The sequence below is a fragment of the Papaver somniferum genome, chromosome 1, assembly GCF_003573695.1.
Source record: "Papaver somniferum cultivar HN1 chromosome 1, ASM357369v1, whole genome shotgun sequence".
Taxonomy (NCBI): domain Eukaryota; kingdom Viridiplantae; phylum Streptophyta; class Magnoliopsida; order Ranunculales; family Papaveraceae; genus Papaver; species Papaver somniferum.
Genome location: NC_039358.1, coordinates 84391384 through 84411489, shown reverse-complemented (window position 1 = coordinate 84411489; position 20106 = coordinate 84391384). Strand labels below are relative to the sequence as shown.

Genomic DNA, 20106 nt, shown 5'->3' with positions numbered 1-20106 from the left:
AAAGACTTCTTTGGGATTGAGAAGCTCTATTAGTATCGTTGGTGGGAAACTAGACAATTGCGGTTTATTATTTGTTTTCGATTGATTTGATTGACTAACGGTTCTTGAACTTTGATTGCACCTAGTTTGTTTATGCTTGAGAATCTTCTCTTCTGATATAAGATTCACTCAAACTAGATCGAAGTTTCGACGGGTATCTTTAGACTGCTTGTACTTCTAAAGACGTCTTGTGATAATCCATTGTTAACTGACTCCGTTCTGTGCGTGATTGATCAGAAAAGATTCAAGTTGATTGTGTGCAGGTGTTTATTGGAGATCTAAGAATATTTGAAGACAAATAAGACTTTGAAGATTTCTGATTTGGGTTCATAATCTTTGGTGTGCATAATACTTGTTTCGGTTAAAGAGGATCTTTTTTTTTTCTGAATCACACAATTGTATTGATTAATAAAGAGTCAAGTTACAAGAAATGAAAACTTACACAAAGCTAAAACAGGAGAAAAGTTTCCTCAAGCTATACAATTTTTTAGCAAAATCTAAAGTACTCAACACCAGGCGTTGCAATTCTTTTGAGAAAATCTGGCCTCCCCATATGACATTGTCTTTCTCCTGCTAACAAGAGAGCACCTCTTTTGGTTGTTGTATCAGCAGAGAAATTAGCTTTCCGGAAGCAGTGTTCAAACCTGATTTCTTCCAATTGTTTGAGAGCCTTTATCAACCTAGTTTTAAGGAACCATGGAATTTGCTGTTTTTAATAACAGATTGAAAATCTGACATGATGATGATTCTTTGACATTTCCAAAACACAGCAAGTTCAGCTGTACACATAACTGCATATACTTCAGCAATATAGTTTGTTGTTGTACCAAAGCCACCAGTCATAGTACCAATAACTTGACATAAATGATCCCTAACAACAATCCCAAAACCTGCAGCACCTGGATTGCCTATGGAAGCACCATCACAGCAGAAAAGAGTGAAATCACTACTTGGAGGAGACCACTGACAGGCTTTAATACTCTGAAATTTTGAGTTCCTAGGACCCAACTTGAAGAAGGAGATGATTTGTAGATCATAAATTTGGTTCCATTTAGTGCCATTCATTCTAAATCCACCTTCTTTGATTAACTTTAATAATCTGCATTTGAAATTTGGTATGCTAGGAGCAATTCCTTCAAAGAATCTTTTATTTTTTTGAAACCATAGTTCCTTAATGCATGCACAAGCAGCTGTAATCCAAATTTGTTGTATAGTTGTACTTTTGTTAGCAGCACCTCTCCATATATCATCAAAGCACTTGGGAACTGCAAAATTGAAGTGAGAGCACAACCAATTCTAGATATGTAAACTGAACTTACAGTTCCAAAGAAGATGATCCATACTATCTTCAGCCTCCTGACAGATACAACATCTTGAAACCATCTCATATCCATAGTTGACCATTTTAACATCATCAATGTATATCCCCTGAAGTAGTTTTCATATGTTTCTAGCTATGCTAGGATGTAAGAATTTATTCCAAATATGTTTAGACCAATGAACTGTAGCTTCTCTTACCCTCAACAGATTTGTTTCTTCTGAAACTGAGAAAACTCCTTTTAGATTCACCTTCCAAATGAGTTCATCTTGACCACCAATATCTGGAAGGATGAGAGAAGTTATTGCATCTTGAATGACTGCAGGAATATTCCAGATGCCATTAACTAATAAATCAGACACTCTCATATGGATATTGTCTTTAACAAATTGGATATAACCAATTTTGTCAATTAAAGGACTGTTTCCAATCCAAGTATCAAACCAAGCAGAAATTTGATGTCCATCACCTATGCACCATTTCAGACCATCCTTTAAGCTGCTCCAAGCCCATCTGAGGCCAGGCCAAACAGAAGAAAGTTGCCAATTGTCTCTCCAAACTCCATTTTTATTCATATATTTTTCTTTGAAGAATAAGGCCCAATCATCATTTGACTTCATTATCCTCCACATCATCTTCATCAAAAGTGATTTATTTATAACTTCAAGCCTCTGAATACCAAGACCTCCTTCGCTGTAAGGAGTGCACACTCTTTTCCAAGCCAAAATATTATATTTCCTGGTATCACCCTCACACCAAAGAAAATTTCTGATAATCTTTTCACAGATTTTGATGATTGAAGCAGGCCACTTGTAAACAGCCATGTTGTACATTGGTATACTGCAGAGTACAAATTTAATTAACACCAATCTATCTTGAAAAGATAACATTCTCTCTTTCCATCCTACTAGCTTTTGTTGCAACATTTCAACTATTGGCCAAACAATAGAAGACTTAACTCTTCCTGGAGCTAAAATGACTCCTAGATATTTATCAGAGAACTCACTAACATCCATTTTTAACCATTCTTTAATCTGAAGCTTTCTTTGACTTGAGGTGCCATCAATAAAACACTTACTTTTGCCTCTATTTATGAGTTGACCTGAGCTACTTTGATAAGTATCCAGTAACTGAGTAAGAATTTCTATACTTTTTTTGGCTCCATTTAAGAAGATGAACACATCATCTACAAAAAACAAATGTGTAGGATGAATTCCATTTCTGATTACCATTAGGGCTAATTTTCTTTTCCTGAACTGATGCAGATAAATTCCTACTTAAAGCATCTTCCATCAAGACAAAGAGAATTGGAGATAAGGGGTCTCCTTGTCTGAATCCCCTGCCCACTGAAAAGAAGCCACAAGGGCCACCAGTAACCATGACTGAAATTTTTGCAGATTTAAAAAGAGTGTGTAACCATTCACACCAGGATTCAGAGAAGCCAAATTTCTCAAGTACTTGAAACAAAAAATTCCAGTTGACTGAATCATATGCTTGTGAAATGTCAAGCTTGAGAGATACATTACCTCCCCTTCTCTTCTTTTTCATTTCATTAACCATTTCTGAAGATAGAAGAATCTGTTCTTGAATGCTTCTACCTTTAACATATGTTGCTTGCTGAGGAGATATTAGTTTAGTCATCAAAACACTCATCCTATTGGTGATAAGCTTTGTAAAGATTTTAAAACTCACATTGCTTAAACCAATTGGCCTGAACTGACTTGGAGTTTTAGCACCATCAACTTTTGGAAGCAAGACTAAGAAATTTGAGTTTAATCCTTTAGGAATATACCTTCTTCTCCAGCAAAACTGAATGGCTTGGATCACATCCTCTTTTATTATATTCCAGCAGGCTCTATAAAGGCAACCTGAAAAACCATCAGGTCCAGGTGATCTATCTGGATCCATACTAAAGATAGTTGCTCTAATTTCCTCCTCTTCGGGCATTGCATCTAGCATCTTTTGATCTTCATCTGTAATAACCTGAGGAATTTGCTTAAAAAAGACTCATCAACTGTTACTGCTTGAAATTTAAATTTTTGTTCATAAAATTTAACCAATTCATCTGCAATTTTCCCTTGGTCTGAGATGATTTCACTATTTGCAGTCTTCAACTCACTAATACAGTTCTTTGCTTGCCTAATTTTCAGCCTTGTATGAAAATAGTTAGTGTTAGTTGCTCCCTCTTTAATCCACTTAACTCTGGATTTTTCTTTTAATAATGAGCTTAAGTGAAATTCTTGTGAATTATACAGATTTTGAGCTTCAACCAATTTTTCTAAGGCTTCAACATCATAAGGATTATTATCAGAGTGCTGCATAGCTTCATTTACTTTAGTTTCAGCATCTTTGATTTAAGTATGCACATTTCCAAAGACATTCCAATTCCATTCTCTTAGAAAATTTTTCAATTTTTTAAGCTTACTTTGAAAAACAACTGCAGGATCTCCCTCTATCAATTCAGACCAGCAATCTTGAACTACTTGCATAAATGTAGGATGAGATAACCACAGTTTTTGGAATTTTTGAGGAACATTCTTAGGCTTGGGAATGTTAGCACAACCACCAAGAAGAGGAGAATGATCTGAAGCAATCCTTAAACCAACCTTATACCCCCAATCTGCATATTTTTGTAGCCAAAGATTATTGAACATTGCTCTATCCAAGCAGCATAAGATTCTTTTATTGCCATATTGACAGTTAGACCAAGAAAATTGTAACCAAGTTTTAGGGGATTGTAAAAGTTCACAATTGTCTAAACAAGTAGTAAAGTCTAACATTGCTCTTCTATGTGGACTTCTACCTCCAAACTTTTCATCAGGTGAAACCACACCATTGAAATCACCTATAATCATCCAAGGTTTATTCATAACACTAATTGCTTCCATTTCAGACCAGAGAATTCTTCTTTGAATATAACCAACATGAGCATGAACACCAGATATTAAACTACCTCCAACATCCAGTGTAATCATTTGGCTAGACATTGATATAACAATTGGAGTAGATAAAGCTTGATTCCAGAATAACCATATATTGCCTTTATTATTTGAAACTGAATTATGAATCACCATCTTTTGCATTCCAGGTAAATTTAACTTATTGCAGAATGAAGAACTGCATTTTATTTTTGGTTCAGCAATCCAAACTAGAGAAGGAGAAAAATTATTAACTAAAGACCACAATTTATTCTGAGCCCTTGGTCTCCTAAGGCCCCTTAAATTCCGAAATATGACTTTCATGGTTTGGATTGGAGGTTCCTTGTACCTCCTTTTCCTTGATTTTTTCTAAAATTATATTTGATAGGATTTTGTGTAGAAGTTACCTTAATATCAGTTGCTTCTTTAGGAATTTCAGGTTGACTTGATGAAGTTGGAGGGGATGGTCTTTGAACAAATCTAGACCAAGAAGTAATTGGAACTTGTTGCACTGAGGTAGAACCATTCTTTCCATCAATAAACTTTATCATACTTTTCTCTATTATATTGTCTTCAACTATTTGTAGAAAATTTTTCAGGTTCCAAAGGAACATGTTTAGGAGTACTTATTACTTTTTTTGCATCATTTATGTCCCCTAGAGGACCAAGAGATCCACTTGAATTAGCAATATTAGTACTCTGGTGATTTAATTCATTAACCAGGATTTGTGTAACTGGAGTCTCACAGATATCAAATTTTGTTGGAGTAACTTTTTTCACCACTGTTGAAGTTGATGGAGTAGAATTTTCTTGACCACTTACTTCTTTTTAAGGATCACAAATATCAAATTTCTCCCTGACTGTATTATTCACATTTTTTGGAATGATTGGTGTATGTTGAGTTGTTGTATCCTATGAATTTTTAAACCTGCATTCCATATGCAAGTGCCCAACAATTTTACAGTGATCACAAAACTTAGGAGGTTTTGTTAGAATCACATTTTGCATAAATCCTCCAAACTTTGTCTTAATCCAAAGCTTGCTTGGTATTGTTTTTTCTAAATCAATATTCACCAACACTCTAGCATAGTATCCATTGTCATAATTGAGGGTAGCTTCATCAACTTTAATTGGATCACCTAGAACTCTACAAATTGTGAAGAGAGTTTTCTCATCCCAATATTCTAAACTGAGTCTTGGAAGATGAACCCAGATCATTGTTGATGATGTTCTATGATTTTCAGGCCTGAAATCTGGAATCCAGTTACGAATCCATAATACTTGATTTGATACTCATCTTATCTCTTTCATTATCAATATTAATAGTAAAGAAACCTTTCCCCAGAGGAATCACTTTACATTGACCTTCAAGTTTCCATTGATTCTTCAGATTTAAAACAACATCAGAGAATTTCAATTTTTGAAGTTCCAAACGACCAATTAATGAAAACTTCCAAGCATTACAACGTTCTTATGTGTTATTAGTAAGATCTATTGATGGACTTTATACAATAGATGTATTCAAATCCACAACCGATGAACCCATTTCCAAATTCAAGATATTTGCCATTTAGGAGTAAAAATTACCCTAATTAACCTAAGTAAGAAGTACGAGCGTAATTAAGAGAGCCGATGAAGAAGTAAAATACCAACCATGAGATTTCACCTAATAATCACCTGAATTAATGAAGATCGATGCTGAAAACGAAGAAGAACGAAGAAAAAAATTAACTGAGTTAGTCGCCGATCCTCAGAGCCGCAACTCAGACCGATTCCCTTTTCTTTTTTAAAGAGGATCCAACTATAATCAGTTTATCCTTGTGGTAGATTGGATTGATTAGTTGAGTAGATCGGCATCAATACGTTTCTTTGTGATTCAAAGTATTGATTGCAAAATCTAGACAATTACTTCGTTAGTTGTTAGTAGATAGATCTAAGGACCTGACAAAGGAGCTTATTGAGGTAAATGGAAGAGCCTTTTGTCGAACTCACATCACTTGGTTGAAAAGAGTTGATACCAAACATATTTGTTGTTCCTTTACTGTTTGGAATACGAACCAAAGGAATTGTTCCAAGTACATGACTTATTACAAGTTGGAGGCGTGGGAACACAAACGGAACTAGGTGAACTATAGGTTTAGTTGCTTGGTCTCAACTACACGAATTTTTTTTGATTTTGTATAACGGCTTAATCCTGAGAGTATTACATTCTGGAAAAGGTCCTGGGGTTTTTCTGCATTTGCGGTTTCCTCGTTAAAAAAATCTTGCTGTGTCTTTTACTTTTCTATTTCCGCAATTATGATTGTTTTTATTATAATTAGAAGTAAAATACACAAATGTAAATTCCTATTTACTTGATAGTAATCCTATTGTGTTTGGTTAAGTCCGAACCTTTTTATCAAGTAAACATACTTCGTTGTTGTATTGTCTAGATCTCGTATCCATAGACGATCACACGAAGTGTGAACCGATTAGTTGTATTGTCTCGACTTAGTCCATAAACAATCACTTTCGGAGAAAGGACTTATAGGTGAAAAAGTTTTAGATTGAGGTATATTTGGGTACCCTCGTCTTTTCAATTGGTATCAGAGCAGGCAAAGACGAAAAGATCTAACAATCTGTGTTTGGTGCGATCCAACCTATAAGAAATTGAATCAGATGAACGATTAGATTAACGTTTTAAAGATTTAAATGGTTTGAAAGAAGACTCTGAAGAATATCCCTCTGCTCTTGTTAAAATGTTAGATAAAAGGATTAAACAAAACCAGTCATATACTGATGAGATCAGTAATATCATGATTGATAGAAAACTGGTGAAAAACACAGAAGAGTCTAAATCAAGAGATTCTCAAAGATGCTCAATTCTTTCATCTAGACATCTTAAACAGTGTAATAAGAGTCAGTCCTGGAACTGTTTTCAAAAGGGATGGAATTGTTTAATTCAAAAGATTTGTCACACAAAATGTCTGATTAACCGTGTTAAGAAACTTTTTAAGAACTTAACAAACCATCCTAAATCTGGTGAACAATGTCTTGGAGCATTTGCACTTAAAACAACCTCACCATTCTAATGGTTTCTATATAGTGGATGTAGTAGACATATGACAGGTGATCTTTCTTGGTTTACAAAAATAGAAGACTACAAAGGAGGATCAGTGACCTTTGGAGATGGAAGCAGCTGTCTTATTAGCAAAAAGGGTACTATCAAACTTCCAGGTATTCCCGAAATCCATGATGTTGTTTATGTTAAAGGAATGAAAGCTAATCTTCTGTCAGTCAGTCAAATTTGTGATAAAGGTAACAAAATTATCTTTAATATGAGAGGTTGTGATATTGAAGATAAGTCCGGTAAAGTAATTTTTCGAGGACGTAGAAGTATGAATAATTGTTATCTCCTTGATATACAATCCAATTTATACTGTAACTTGACTAAGGTTGAGTGAACTCATTTTTGGCATGAACGCTTTGGTCATATCAACTACCAAATGTTAGGAAAACTCATTAACCGTGAACTTGTCAAAGGCGTTCCAAAAATTAACACTAAAGTAAAAGGTGTTTGTGGTGCATGCCAAAAGGGTAAGCAAGGAAAAATTCCACACAAACTTTCTCGAGACATAGCCACTCGTGCTCCTCTCGATCTTATTCATATGGATCTTTTTGGTCTGATCCAACAAGCATCTGTTGGAGGAAATAAGTATGCTTTAATAATGGTAGATGACTATACACGTTTCACATGGGTTGCTTTTCTGAAGCACAAGAATCACACTTGTTAGAGCATTGCTCGGTCGAACTCGCATGCGTTGCTATCTCAAGCATGTTTTTCAATGTTAGTGATCAAAACTATAAGTCTTGATTTCTAGTCTAATATAGCTAAGGTCTCGGACTAGGATAGAAAGTGTACTTGAGCTCAAGAACTCTATGGCAATCATCATACAAGACGAAGGACTACTCAAGGAACCGGTGGATCTTCATCGACTAAAAGGTATGTGGATACTTGACTTATCCATCACTCAAAAGTCTATCTATATCCTATCTTGAGACAAAAGTCGTTTTGCTATAAAGACTTAGATTATACACATTTGCTATTTCGAGCCGAGTTTATCTCGTCTATCCATTTCTCGAAATATGTGTTGGTAAGCTTTCGCTTTAGCCAAGTTCATCTTTACCTAGTGACGAAAGTCATGACAAGTTTCAATCACTTTGAAAATTGCTTACTTTGACGAAAAATAGTTTGTGAATAACAATTATAAAATATCAACGTCCTCTAAGAATGTTTCAATGATTGAAATGAGAGTTTAGATTATATAACCATTGGAGGATATAAGCATTGTTGTGGAAACACATATATGTATAAGTCCTTATTCCTTGAACCGAAGTTTTCGAACTTTGTTTATCAAGAGAACTGGAATGGTGGCGTGAGCCAAGTCCGCGAACTGGCGGAAGTTCTCGTCCCGAGAAATTTTGCTGGAGTTTGTGAACTCCGTCCGGGAAATTAAGTCCGCAAACCCAGTCCGCGAACTTGAGTAGGTTATATCTAAAAACGATGTTTGTGAACTTATTCTTATATAAACTAAGGAATGCAAATTGCAAACACTTGAACTAGTTACGATGAAGAAGAATATGGTTGATATGGAAGTGATCATTTGGCTACCCATTTGGTTGACTATTGTTGAACCAACAAATGTACAAGTTTGGGTACAATCACACAAGCCTAGAAACGTGCATTTCATTTGTGTGTAACAAGATAGTTTTCGATCTAACGGTTGAAAGATATTAGCTTGAATCTAATCAGGTTTTCATCTGACGGTGAATATTGGATGCTTTATTACCAAGATAACATTGATTGCAAACCCTGATTTGAAAGACTATATAAGGGAGAGCTCTAGCAACTGGGAAACCTAATCCCCACACCTTCTGTGTGATACTAGTTGTGCTAAGCTAGAGTAAATTCTTCTTTAACCTTTGGTTTCTTCTTCTAAACCAGGTTAACGACTTAAAGACTTCATTGGGATTGTGAAGCCAGACCGATACTACTTTCTTGTAGTTGTGTGATCTGATCTTGTTGTTTCTATCGTACGAGTATAATTGTAATAATTGGCTTGAGATTGATATCTCCGATAGGCAAGATATAAAAGAAATCACAAACACTTCGTCTCATCGTTTGTGATTCCGAAATATCTTTTTTCGCTGCGTCGATAAAGATTATTGAGAGGTGATTGATAATACTAGGCCGTTCTTCGGAAATATAAGTCCGGTTTATCAATTGGTTCCTGTTCACCTTGATTTAGCAAAATGCGGAACAAAACTCGTAGGTATATTCGTGGGAGACGGATTTATCTATTACCGTAGAATTTTCTATGTCACACAGATTTTTTTATTAAAGTCTTCGATTTTGGGTCGTAGCAACTCTTAGTTGTGGGTGAGAACAACTAAGGGAATCAAGTACGTAGCATCCTGCTGGGATCAGAGACGTAGGAGCATAACTGTACCTTGGATCAATGTGAGATTGATTGGGGTTCAACTACTGTCCAGACCGAAGTTAATTTGGAGTAGGCTATTGTCTGTAGCGGCTTCATACAATGTGTGTTCAATCTGGACTAGGTCCTAGGGTTTTTCTGCATTTGCGGTTTCCTCATTAACAAAATTCTGGTGTCTGTGTTATTTGTTTTTTGCATTATATTTTGTTATATAATTGAAATATCACAGGTTGTGCGTTGTTCACTCAATTAGAATATCCGACCTTTTGATTGTTGATTTAAATTGATTGACACTTGGATATTGGTCTTTGGTACCATCCAAGTTATCTCTCTAGTATTTGATAAAGACTCGCAGATTTCCATTTGCTTGAGTATATATCAAATCGAGAGAATGAGATATAAACTCTTTGATATACTTTTTTATCTAGATTGAGTCTGACTGTGTAGTTGATTCTCTAGAAAGTATATTGGAGTTTGTCCATACAGATTGCTAAGCGAAAAATTGGGTGTGGTTGTTGTACCCCCACTTTTTCAATTGGTAGCAGAGCAGGCAAACACGTTCAAGACCTTACAAGTCTGTGTTTGTAACGATCTGACTCTATGGACGATAAAGTGTCTTGTAACGCTTCACCAGGTGTAAAAACCAATCGTAGAAAAAGTTCTGATAAACTGGTTATTCTCCAGAAAAGGTTGGATGAACAAATCCAGATCAATTCTGATCTTGTTGCTGAAATTGCAATACTTAAGGATTTGAAACCCATTATAAGTCCTTTGATGGATTTGAGTAACTCCAGTTGTTCCTCTCTGAAGAATTGTCGTAGATCAGGTGATAAACAACGATTAGATGTTGTGAAAACTGATTTGACTCAGAACTGCTCTGCCAAACCAAAAGGTGTTGGCCCATGTTTGTTTTGTGATTCCTCCAATCACTTTCAACATGATTGTGTGTCTTTTCAAAAGAGTCTAAAAGTTGCAAGTAATCTTCACAAGAGAACTAAACAACTTTTTACTTCTCTAAAAAGACATACAAAACTATCAGGAAACCCTAAACAGAATAATACTGATAGTATGGGAGCTTTTGCTTTAAAATCAACATCACCCTTTCAATGGTTTCTTGACAGTGGATGTAGCAGGCATATGACAGGTGATCTCACTTGGTTCGTCTCATCAGACGATTATGAAGGCGGGCATGTAACATTCGTAGATCGGAGTTGTTGCTACATAAGAAAGAAGGGGACGATCAAATTACCCTGTGTACCTGAAATCCATGATGTAGTCTACGTAAAAGGTATGACTGTAAATCTTCTTTTTGTTAGTCAAATTTGTGACAAAGGCCATCGAGTTGTCTTCAATGCAAATGGATGTGACATTGTAGACAAAACTGGGAAAGTAATTTTTCAAGGAACTCGTGGTAAAAACAACTGTTATCTTCTTGATACTCAGTTCAGCAACTGTTGCAATTTGACTAAGGTGGAATCTACACATCTTTGGCATGAGCGTTTTGGTCACATCAACTACCGTCTTCTAACTAAGATCATTAACAAAGAACTTGTTAGAGGCGTTCCCAAAATCAATGCAAAGATTGAAGGTGTATGTGGTGCCTGTCAAAAGGGTAAACAAACGAAAGTTCACCATAAATCATCTCGAGATATTCTCACTAAAGCTCCACTTGATTTAATTCATATGGATCTCTTCGGACCAATTCAACAACCCACGGTTGCTGGTAAGAAGTATGCTTTAGTTATGGTAGATGACTACACCAGATTCACTTGGGTTGTATTTCTGTCTCATAAGAATGAAACCCTTGACGAATTCAAGATTATTGTTAAAAGAATCCAGAACGAACAAGGTCGCAAACTAAAGAAAATTAGGAGCGACCGTGAAACTAAATTCAAGGACACTAAGGTGTTTGAATTTTGTTACGAAGTGGGGATTATTCAACAATATTCACCACCCGTTACTCCTCAATCTAATGGAGTTGCAGAAATAAAGAATAGAAATATTTAGGAAATGGCCAGGGTAATGCTCCATAACAAAAACCTACCTCTAAGGTTTTGGGGAGAAGTTGTCTTTACAGCATGGTATTTGATCAACCGTGTTTACTTACGGTCTAAGACCCTAAACAATCCTTATGAGTTGTGGTATGGAAGAAAACCCAACCTACACTATCTTAGAGTGTTCGGAAGTAAGTGCTATATCCTAAAAGATCGAGAACAGAGAGGGAAATTCGATACCCAAAGTGATGAAGGTATCTTTCTTGGCTATGCCTCTGATACCCGTGGTTTTCGAGTATTTAATCTCATAACCCAGGTCATGATGGAATCTGCTAACGTTATCATTGATGATATTAGTGATTTTCATCATGATAATCCTCCTGCTGAATTGCCTCCAACCGAGACAATTGAGAAAGTCAAAGAAATACCAGAATCAATAGAAGTTATCCCAACTGTTGTTGATCATGATATTTCTAGTGACGAGGAGAAGAGCACTGATCAGGCTACTCCTGACGAACGAGAACGTGTCCCTCCACGACACCTCTGGGTTCAAAGGAATCATGATCCCAACAGTATTATATGGGGAAGAGATTCTACAGCTAAGACTAGAGGGCAACTTCAAAACATGTGCAATTTTGGTTGTTATCTGTCACAAGTAGAACCAAGAAATATTGATGAAGCTCTGAACGATTCCTTTTGGGTGAATGCAATGCATGAAGATTTAAGTCAATTTCAAAGACAAGACGTATGGGAACTCGTACCTTGTCCCTCCAATGTTAATATTGTTGGAACAAAATGGATATTCAAGAACAAGTCTGATGAATTTGGCACAATTATCAGAAATAAAGCCAGACTTGTCGCTCAAGGATACTCACAAATTGAAAGTATCGACTTTGACGAAACCTTTGCTCCTGTGGCACGACTTGAGTCCATTAGACTTTTATTGGCTGATGTTTGTTTTCTCAAGGTTAAGATTTTCCAAATGGATATAAAATCCGCATTCCTAAACGGAATTCTAAGGAGGAAGTATATGTTGCTCAACCTATAGGATTTGAAAACCTTGATTTCCCAGATCATGTTCTTAAGCTCAAAAAGGCGTTATATGGGTTGAAACAAGCACCTAGAGCCTGGTTTGAAAAACTTACCACTTCTCTCATTAGAAAAGGTTTTTCAAGAGGTGGAGCTGATAAAACTTTGTTTACCAAATGGAGTGGTAAAGATGTTGTCATTGCTCAAGTCTATGTAGATGATATCATCTATGGTTCAACTTCTGAGAGATTTTCAGAGGATTTCCAAGTCTCTCTTGCTAAAGAATTTGAGATGAGTAATGTGGGTGAATTAAAATTCTTCTTAGGATTACAAATTCAACAACATATATAAGGATAGAATTTACTTATCCCAGGAAAAGTATGCAAGGGATCTTGTGTCAAAATTCGGTCTGGATAAGTCATCTCCAAAACTAACACCTATGCCCACTACTGGTAAACTGCACAGAGATGAGAAAGGAGTTAAATTAGATCAAAAATTGTATCGATCTATTATTGGTAGCCTTTTATATCTTACAGCTACTAGACCTGATATTTCTTTTAGTGTTGGTTGCTGTGCTAGAGGATAATCCAAAAGAATCTCATCTTGCAACTGCAAAAAGGATCATACGATACGTCAGTCACACTGTCGGCTATGGTCTATCTTATACTTTTGATACTAACACTGACCTTTCTGCTTATTCAGATGCTGATTTGGCATGATGTGTAGAAGACGGAAAAAGTACAACAGGGGGTTTCTACTACGTAGGACTGAATCTTGTGGCTTGGCATGGCAAGAAGCAGAATTAACAATCCCTGTCTACATGTGAAGCATAATATATTGTTGCTGGGTCATGTTACACTCAACTCCTATGGATGAACAAATGCTAGATGATTATGGAATTGATACTGGAATAATGAAGATCTTTTATGGTAACTCTAGTGCGATTCGAATCACCGAGAATCCAGTTGAGTACTCAAGAACAAAGCACATTGATATAAGGTACCATTTTATTTGAGATCTCTATGAAAATGGTATCATAAGTATGGAATTTGTGCTTTCCGAACAACAATTGGCTGATATTCCCACCAAACCATTAGACACTGCTACTTTTCAACAATTACGACAATCTATTGGTGTTGTTTTGGTTCATTAATTATTTCTATGACTCTTGCCCCTGTGCTTATCTCGATCTTTTGGGCAATCGAGTATGAAACTCCAGTAGTGTTTACTTCAATTCTGTATTTGTTTCCGTTGGATTGGTTTTTCTGTCAGAATTCTTTGTGTGTTGTGTCAAAAGAAATCCTTCTTTTCTTTCGAAATTAAGGTCGCTCTTGTTATTCTTTCGGGAATGACATTTTATGGGGGAGAGTTCTTAATTGAACTTGTGCTTAATTGCCAAATCTTTGTGGGGAGTGCGGCTGTGGAATATTATAGGGGTTATCTTGTATCTATATAAACTCCTTGATGAATGCATTTAGCTTCGGCTTTATGATTGCATCTAAATAAGATGATATGTGTTTCTTTCTTTTGGTCATGAAATGTCTCTTTCGGAAATTTCATTAGGATCCCGTTCTTGTACCTTTGCCAATTTTATTGACAAAAAGGGGGAGAATTAATATGTAGTTCACACTACAAATACACATGGTTTTCGGATCATTATGTAAGGGGGAGTGGTCTCCATGTGAGATGGAGTATTGACTAAGGGGGAGTGATACATATCACCATAGTATTATTGTCGAAGTTGTGATACAATTGAACTTTGACGCTGTGTAATGATACTATGACACTGTATAACAATGATTGAGAACTCTTGTTTTCTCATTGTTATAGCTACGGATTTTCAACAACGATGATGTTGAACTTACAACCTTTGGGATCATTGGAATACTTGAAAGTAACGAAGATTTCGAGTAATGTTGAAGATTAGACACATGGAATAGGAGCTACAAAAGTTAATTTATTTATTTTTTGTATTCCATATGTATTGATAGTTTTGTCACTAAAATTGACAAATGGGGAGATTGTTAGAGCATTGATCGGTCGAACTCGCATGCGTTGCTATCTCAATCATGTTTGTCAATGTTAGTGATCAAAACTATAAGTCTTGATTTCTAGTCTACTATAGCTAAGGTCTCGGACTAGGATAGAAAATGTAGTTGAGCTCAAGAACTCCATGGAAATTATCATACAAGACGAAGGACTACTCAAGGAACCGGTGGATCTTCATCGACTAAAAGGTATGTGGAGACTTGAACTTATCTATCACTCAAAAGTCTATTTATCTCCTATCTTGAGACAAAAGTCGTTTTGCTGTATAGACTTAGATTATACACATTTGCTATTTTGAGCCGAGTTTATCTCGTCTATCTATTTCTCGAAATATGTGTTGGTAAGCTTTCGCTTTAGCCAAGTTCATCTTTACCTAGTGAAGAAAGTCATGAAAAGTTTCAATCACTTTGAAAATTGCTTACTTTGACGAAAAATAGTTTGTGAATAACAATTATAGAATATCAACGTCCTCTAAGAATGTTTCAATGATTGAAATGAGAGTTTAGATTATATAACCATTGGAGGATATAAGCATTGTTGTGGAAACACATATATGTATAAGTCCTTTTTCCTTGAACCGAAGTTTGCGAACTTTGTTGATCAAGAGAACCGGAATGGTGGCGTGAGCCAAGTCTGCGAACTGGCGGAAGTTCTCGTCCCGAGAAATTCTACTGGAGTTTGTGAACTCCTTCCGTGAGCTTAAGTCCGCGAACCCAGTCCGCGAACTTGAGCAGGTTATATCTAAAATCGAGTGAATCAAACCGTTTTTGCTTCGATTGTGTCTTGCGTAGTTACATAAGATCTAAGCAATTGAACAACTCTCTAACTAGTTCATTTGAGTCATTTGAACTATTTATGGTGAAGAAGAATATGGTGGATATGAAAGTGATCATATGTCTAACCATTTGGTTGACTATTGTTGAACCAAAAAATGTTAATGTTTGGGAACGGTTCGTAAATCCAAAATTGGACATTTAATTTGTGTGTAACAAGCTAAGTTTTCGATCCAATAGTTGAGAAATATTAGCTTGAATTTAATCAGATTTTCATCTAACGGTGAATATTGAATGCTTTGTTACCAAGCTAACATTGATTGCAAACCCTGATTTGAAAGACTATACAAAGGAGAACTCTAGCAACTGTGAAACCTAATCCCCACACCTTACGTGTGATACTAGTTGCATAGCTAGAGTCGATTCTCCTTTAAACTTTGGTTTCTTCTTCTAAAACCAGGTTAACGACTTAAAGACTTCATTGGGATTGTGAAGCCAGACCGATACTACTTTTCTTGTAGTTGTGTAATCTGATCTTGCATCTTCTATCGTTACAAGTACGATTGTAATAATTGGCTCGAGATTTATATCTCCGATAGGCAAGATAGAAAAGTAATCACAAACACTTCGTCTCATCGTTTGTGATTCCACAATATATTTTTTCGTTGCGTCGATTAGGATTATTGTGAGGTGATTGATAATATTAGGTTGTTCTTCGGGAATATAAGTACGGTTTATCAATTGGTTCCTGTTCACCTTGATTTATCAAAAGACGGAACAAAACTCATAGGTATATTCGTAGTAGACGAATTTATCTATCACCGTAAACTTTTCTGCGTGATACAGATTTGTTTATTAAAGTCTTCGACTTTGGGTCGTAGCAAATCTTAGTTGTGGGTAAGATCAGCCAAGAGAATCAAGTACGTAGCATCCTTCTGAGATCAGAGGCGTAGGAGCATAACTGTACCTTGGATCAGTGTGAGATTGATTGGGGTTCAACTACAGTCCAGACCGAAGTTAGTTTGGAGTAGGCTAGTGTCTTTAGCGGATTAATACAGTGTGTGTTCAATCTGGACTAGGTCCCGGGGGTTTTCTGCATTTCCGGTTTCCTCGTTAACAAAATTCTGGTGTCTGTGTTATTTCTTTTCCGCATTATATTTTGTTATATAATTGAAATATCACAGGTTGTGCTTTGTTCAATCAATTAGAATATCCGACCTTTTGGTTGTTAATTTAAATTTATTGACACTTGGATATTGGTCTTTGGTACCATCCAAGTTATCTTTCTAGTATTTGATAAAGACTCGCAGATTTCTATTTACTTGAGTATATATCAAATCGAGAGATTGAGATATAAACTCTTTGATATACTTTTTTTATCTAGATTGAGTCTGATTGTCTAGTTGATTCTCTAGAAAGTATATTGGAGTTTGTCCATATAGATTGCTAAGTGAAATATTGGGTGTGGTTGTTGTACTCCCACTTTTTCAATTGGTATCAGAGCAGGCAAACAATCTAAACCTAATAAGTTTGTGGTTGTTCGTTCCTTGAAAATTGTTCCATGGGAAATTTCTTTGGAAAACTTGCTTTTGGCATCTGTAACGCACGCCAGAAGTCCTTAAGGATTGCTCAAGGATTATTATGGTTAAAACCTCCGTATTCAAATAATAATCTAACTTCATCTAAAAAGGAAATGTTAGATGATGAGAACCAATCTAAAGGAAAAAATAAAAATAAGGAAATATTGAGGAAATGTTCGTCACGCTCAAGGATATGGACCTTCACAAGATTAACTCTTGATCTCTTTGAGGAATACTATCGTAATGGATCAATAGATAAAGATCTATTTAGAGCGTTCGAAGGCGTTTTTAATCTCTTAGAAAAACTTAATTCTGTTAAGTCTAAGAATCCTTCCGAAAAAGGTTTTGTACATGTTAAACCTTCGAATAATATTGTGCAACCTAGGATTCGGAAAAATCTTCCTTCTGGCCAGATTAAACGAAGGATAAGAAGCTCTGACTTCTCTGATTATCATCATTACGTTGATTATATCACAGGGACTGTTCACACATATCAACCAGAAATGTTGCATGAGAATTCCTCTACACATTATGCCTCTTTATAACAATTCTGGCACTACCCCATTTGTATATATCTTGAAATGGGGCAAGAAATGTTTGAGTTGTGTACAGTTTTGCTATTCTCTTTTAGAATACCAAATAAAGCTTTCGACTGCATCCATCGTCTCTCACAAAAGTGTATTGTCATGGGATGCATAGACTTTGTTGTGCAACCAGCTAAGAAATTCCCACTTTCCTTGTGTGGGTCACGGTTCATAAACGGGTCCAAGCCCATTATTGGTCTTATAAAGAAGAAGTTCGCGCACCCTCTTCTTCATCACCCGTCCGCGTACGTGAACCTCTAGGGTTTTGTGTGTTTTTTCCTCCATTGAAGCCTTCTTGGAGAAATTGAAAAGAAAGGGTGTTCAAGTTTCACTCCAAGTAAGTAAATTCCTCTTGTCCTTTTCAATTTCTTAGATCTCATAATGAATTCTAAGGGCTCAAAAAGAAGCTTCAAAATCTCAAATATCTCTAGCATGAATGTTCCTTGTGACCAAAACTCACTTAGGATTAGGTTTGTGGATGATTCTTGTGCTAGTATTTTTGAAAATATTTCATCTAAAGGTTTTATCCTAGAAAAGAAATTTGATCTCTCTAGTGGGCATGAAGAGGATTTAGCTTGTTTTAAAAAATTCAAGCTTGGAAATATATTTGATGGTAATGGTCAAGGTTTTGATTCTCTCACAAGAATTTTCTATGCCAACATTCATGATGTTGATTTCAATAAGATGGAACTCAAATCCATGATAAATAGAGAAAGGTTTCTTGTTGATAGAGAATTAATTTCAAAGATTACCAATATTCTGTTGGGGAACATGTGTCTTCCTAGACCAAGTGATGAACGACCATCATGTGATGAAATCTCTCTTGGCCTTTGTGGCAAGAAGGTAGCTTGGAATCAAGGAAAATTTCCTACTAATGATCTTAGTATCCCGTTGTTGGCATTTAGGAAACTTGGTATCCCCAATCTTTGTCCCTCCATAATTGAGAATTCTTGGTGGAGTCATGAGTTTGCGGAATTAGTCTATTTCCTTGAATCGGGTGTTCCAAGTCTCGATATTTGTGGTTTTATCATTTATCAAATGACTTCGATGACTTCACCCATCAAGATGTTAGGTTACCCTTGCTTGATTGGATAAATTTGTCGTGATCATGGTCTTGATTCGATTGGAAACTCTCTAGGGGTTCCCAAACTGGTTCGTCCGTGTACCTTTAGACGCATAAGGGAGAATGTGTGCAAAAGACAAAGAGACGCTTCACTTAATGATTGTGACCCTACTACTTTGAGTCTTCTTCAATAAATTCATAAGGGTGTGATTCAAGGGTGAAGTGTGTCCAAGAACAATTGTCTTTGGTTTCAACGAGGTTTCCCGAGCTCAAGGAAGAATTGAACACAATTCAAGCATCTTGGAGTATCTCCGATGAGGAAGAAGCGTAATTTGTGCTCCTATTTGTCTAGTAAATCTTCTATTTTCTTGTTCTTATTAGAATAATAACTAGAGTTTGGAATAGCTATTATCGTGATTACACATAGCTATGTCCAACGTTTTCATCTTCATGTTTTTAGATTTATTGGTTTAAATTATAAATTTGTTTGGAAGATAATATTTGCAGTATTAATCTTTATGGTTTTATATGTTGCAAATTTGTTATGGGATATGTGTGTTTGCGTCCGTGAACTATGACTATCCCGTACCTTGTCAAAAGTAAAGTTTTTCGTATGTCGATATGCATGTATGATAAAAGAATGAATAGACTTTTGACAAATACAAAAGTTAAGCCTATTATGTCAATTGTTGATAGAAGATAGGTTAAAATCTTTTGTTTGCAAGGATTATGTCTATTAAATGTCGTTATGTGAATAGTGATGTCAAATAGAATGAATCCTTGTGTATTCCGCAGTAATTGATCTTCCCTGATCCATATTTTATGTATTACTGCGAGGCTCCGTGAAGTGTCTTATGTTGAGCATTAAACGACCAGGTTGATTATTTTCATGATTAGCTATGTTGTTGTTCCGTAAGGTACTTTATGTCGAGCATATTCAACTAAACTGATCATCTTGTTTGGTTATTTAGTTGTTGCTCCGTAAGTTTTCTTATGTCGAGCATGACCAATTAAATTGATTACTTTTGTGATTAGTTTGGTTGTGTATTTCTATTAGATTAATTATGGGTTCTCTTGTGATTAATCTAATTGTATATTTTGAGTCTCCATAAGTTAACTTATGTTGAGCATTTGTCGATTAAATTAATCATGGGCTCTCTTGTGGTTAGTTTAATTGAATATTTTGGATTCAAATTCATACTTGTATGTGATTTGTTATGTCCAAAGAAATCCTTATTTTCTTTCGAAATTAAGGCCGCTCTTGTTGTTCTTTCGGGAATGA

At 35.8% G+C, this 20106-nt stretch overlaps 1 protein-coding gene across 1 annotated transcript; it reads right to left on the bottom strand.

Moving 5' to 3' along the window:
- Positions 1 to 714: 714 nt before the first annotated feature.
- On the bottom strand, positions 715 to 4826 carry LOC113346789. The gene is made up of 7 exons (XM_026590301.1): positions 4625 to 4826; positions 3783 to 4505; positions 3415 to 3704; positions 2587 to 3340; positions 1558 to 2543; positions 1359 to 1467; positions 715 to 1304 (listed from the first exon to the last, which is right to left on the bottom strand). The coding sequence occupies exons 1-7, from the start codon at positions 4824 to 4826 to the stop codon at positions 715 to 717; spliced, it is 3654 nt and encodes a 1217-aa protein (XP_026446086.1).
- Between the last annotated feature and the right edge of the window lie 15280 nt (positions 4827 to 20106).

Excerpts from the sequence above, each read along its gene's own strand:
- LOC113346789 (XM_026590301.1), bottom strand. The coding sequence starts at position 4,826 with ATGATAAAGTTTATTGATGGAAAGAATGGTTCTACCTCAGTGCAACAA. Across the intron at positions 4,506-4,624 it reads AAAAAATCAAGGAAAAGGAG|TTTGGATTGCTGAACCAAAA; the intron begins GTACAAGGAACC and ends CTCCTTCTCTAG. Across the intron at positions 1,468-1,557 it reads AAGAAACAAATCTGTTGAGG|GGGATATACATTGATGATGT; the intron begins GTAAGAGAAGCT and ends AAACTACTTCAG.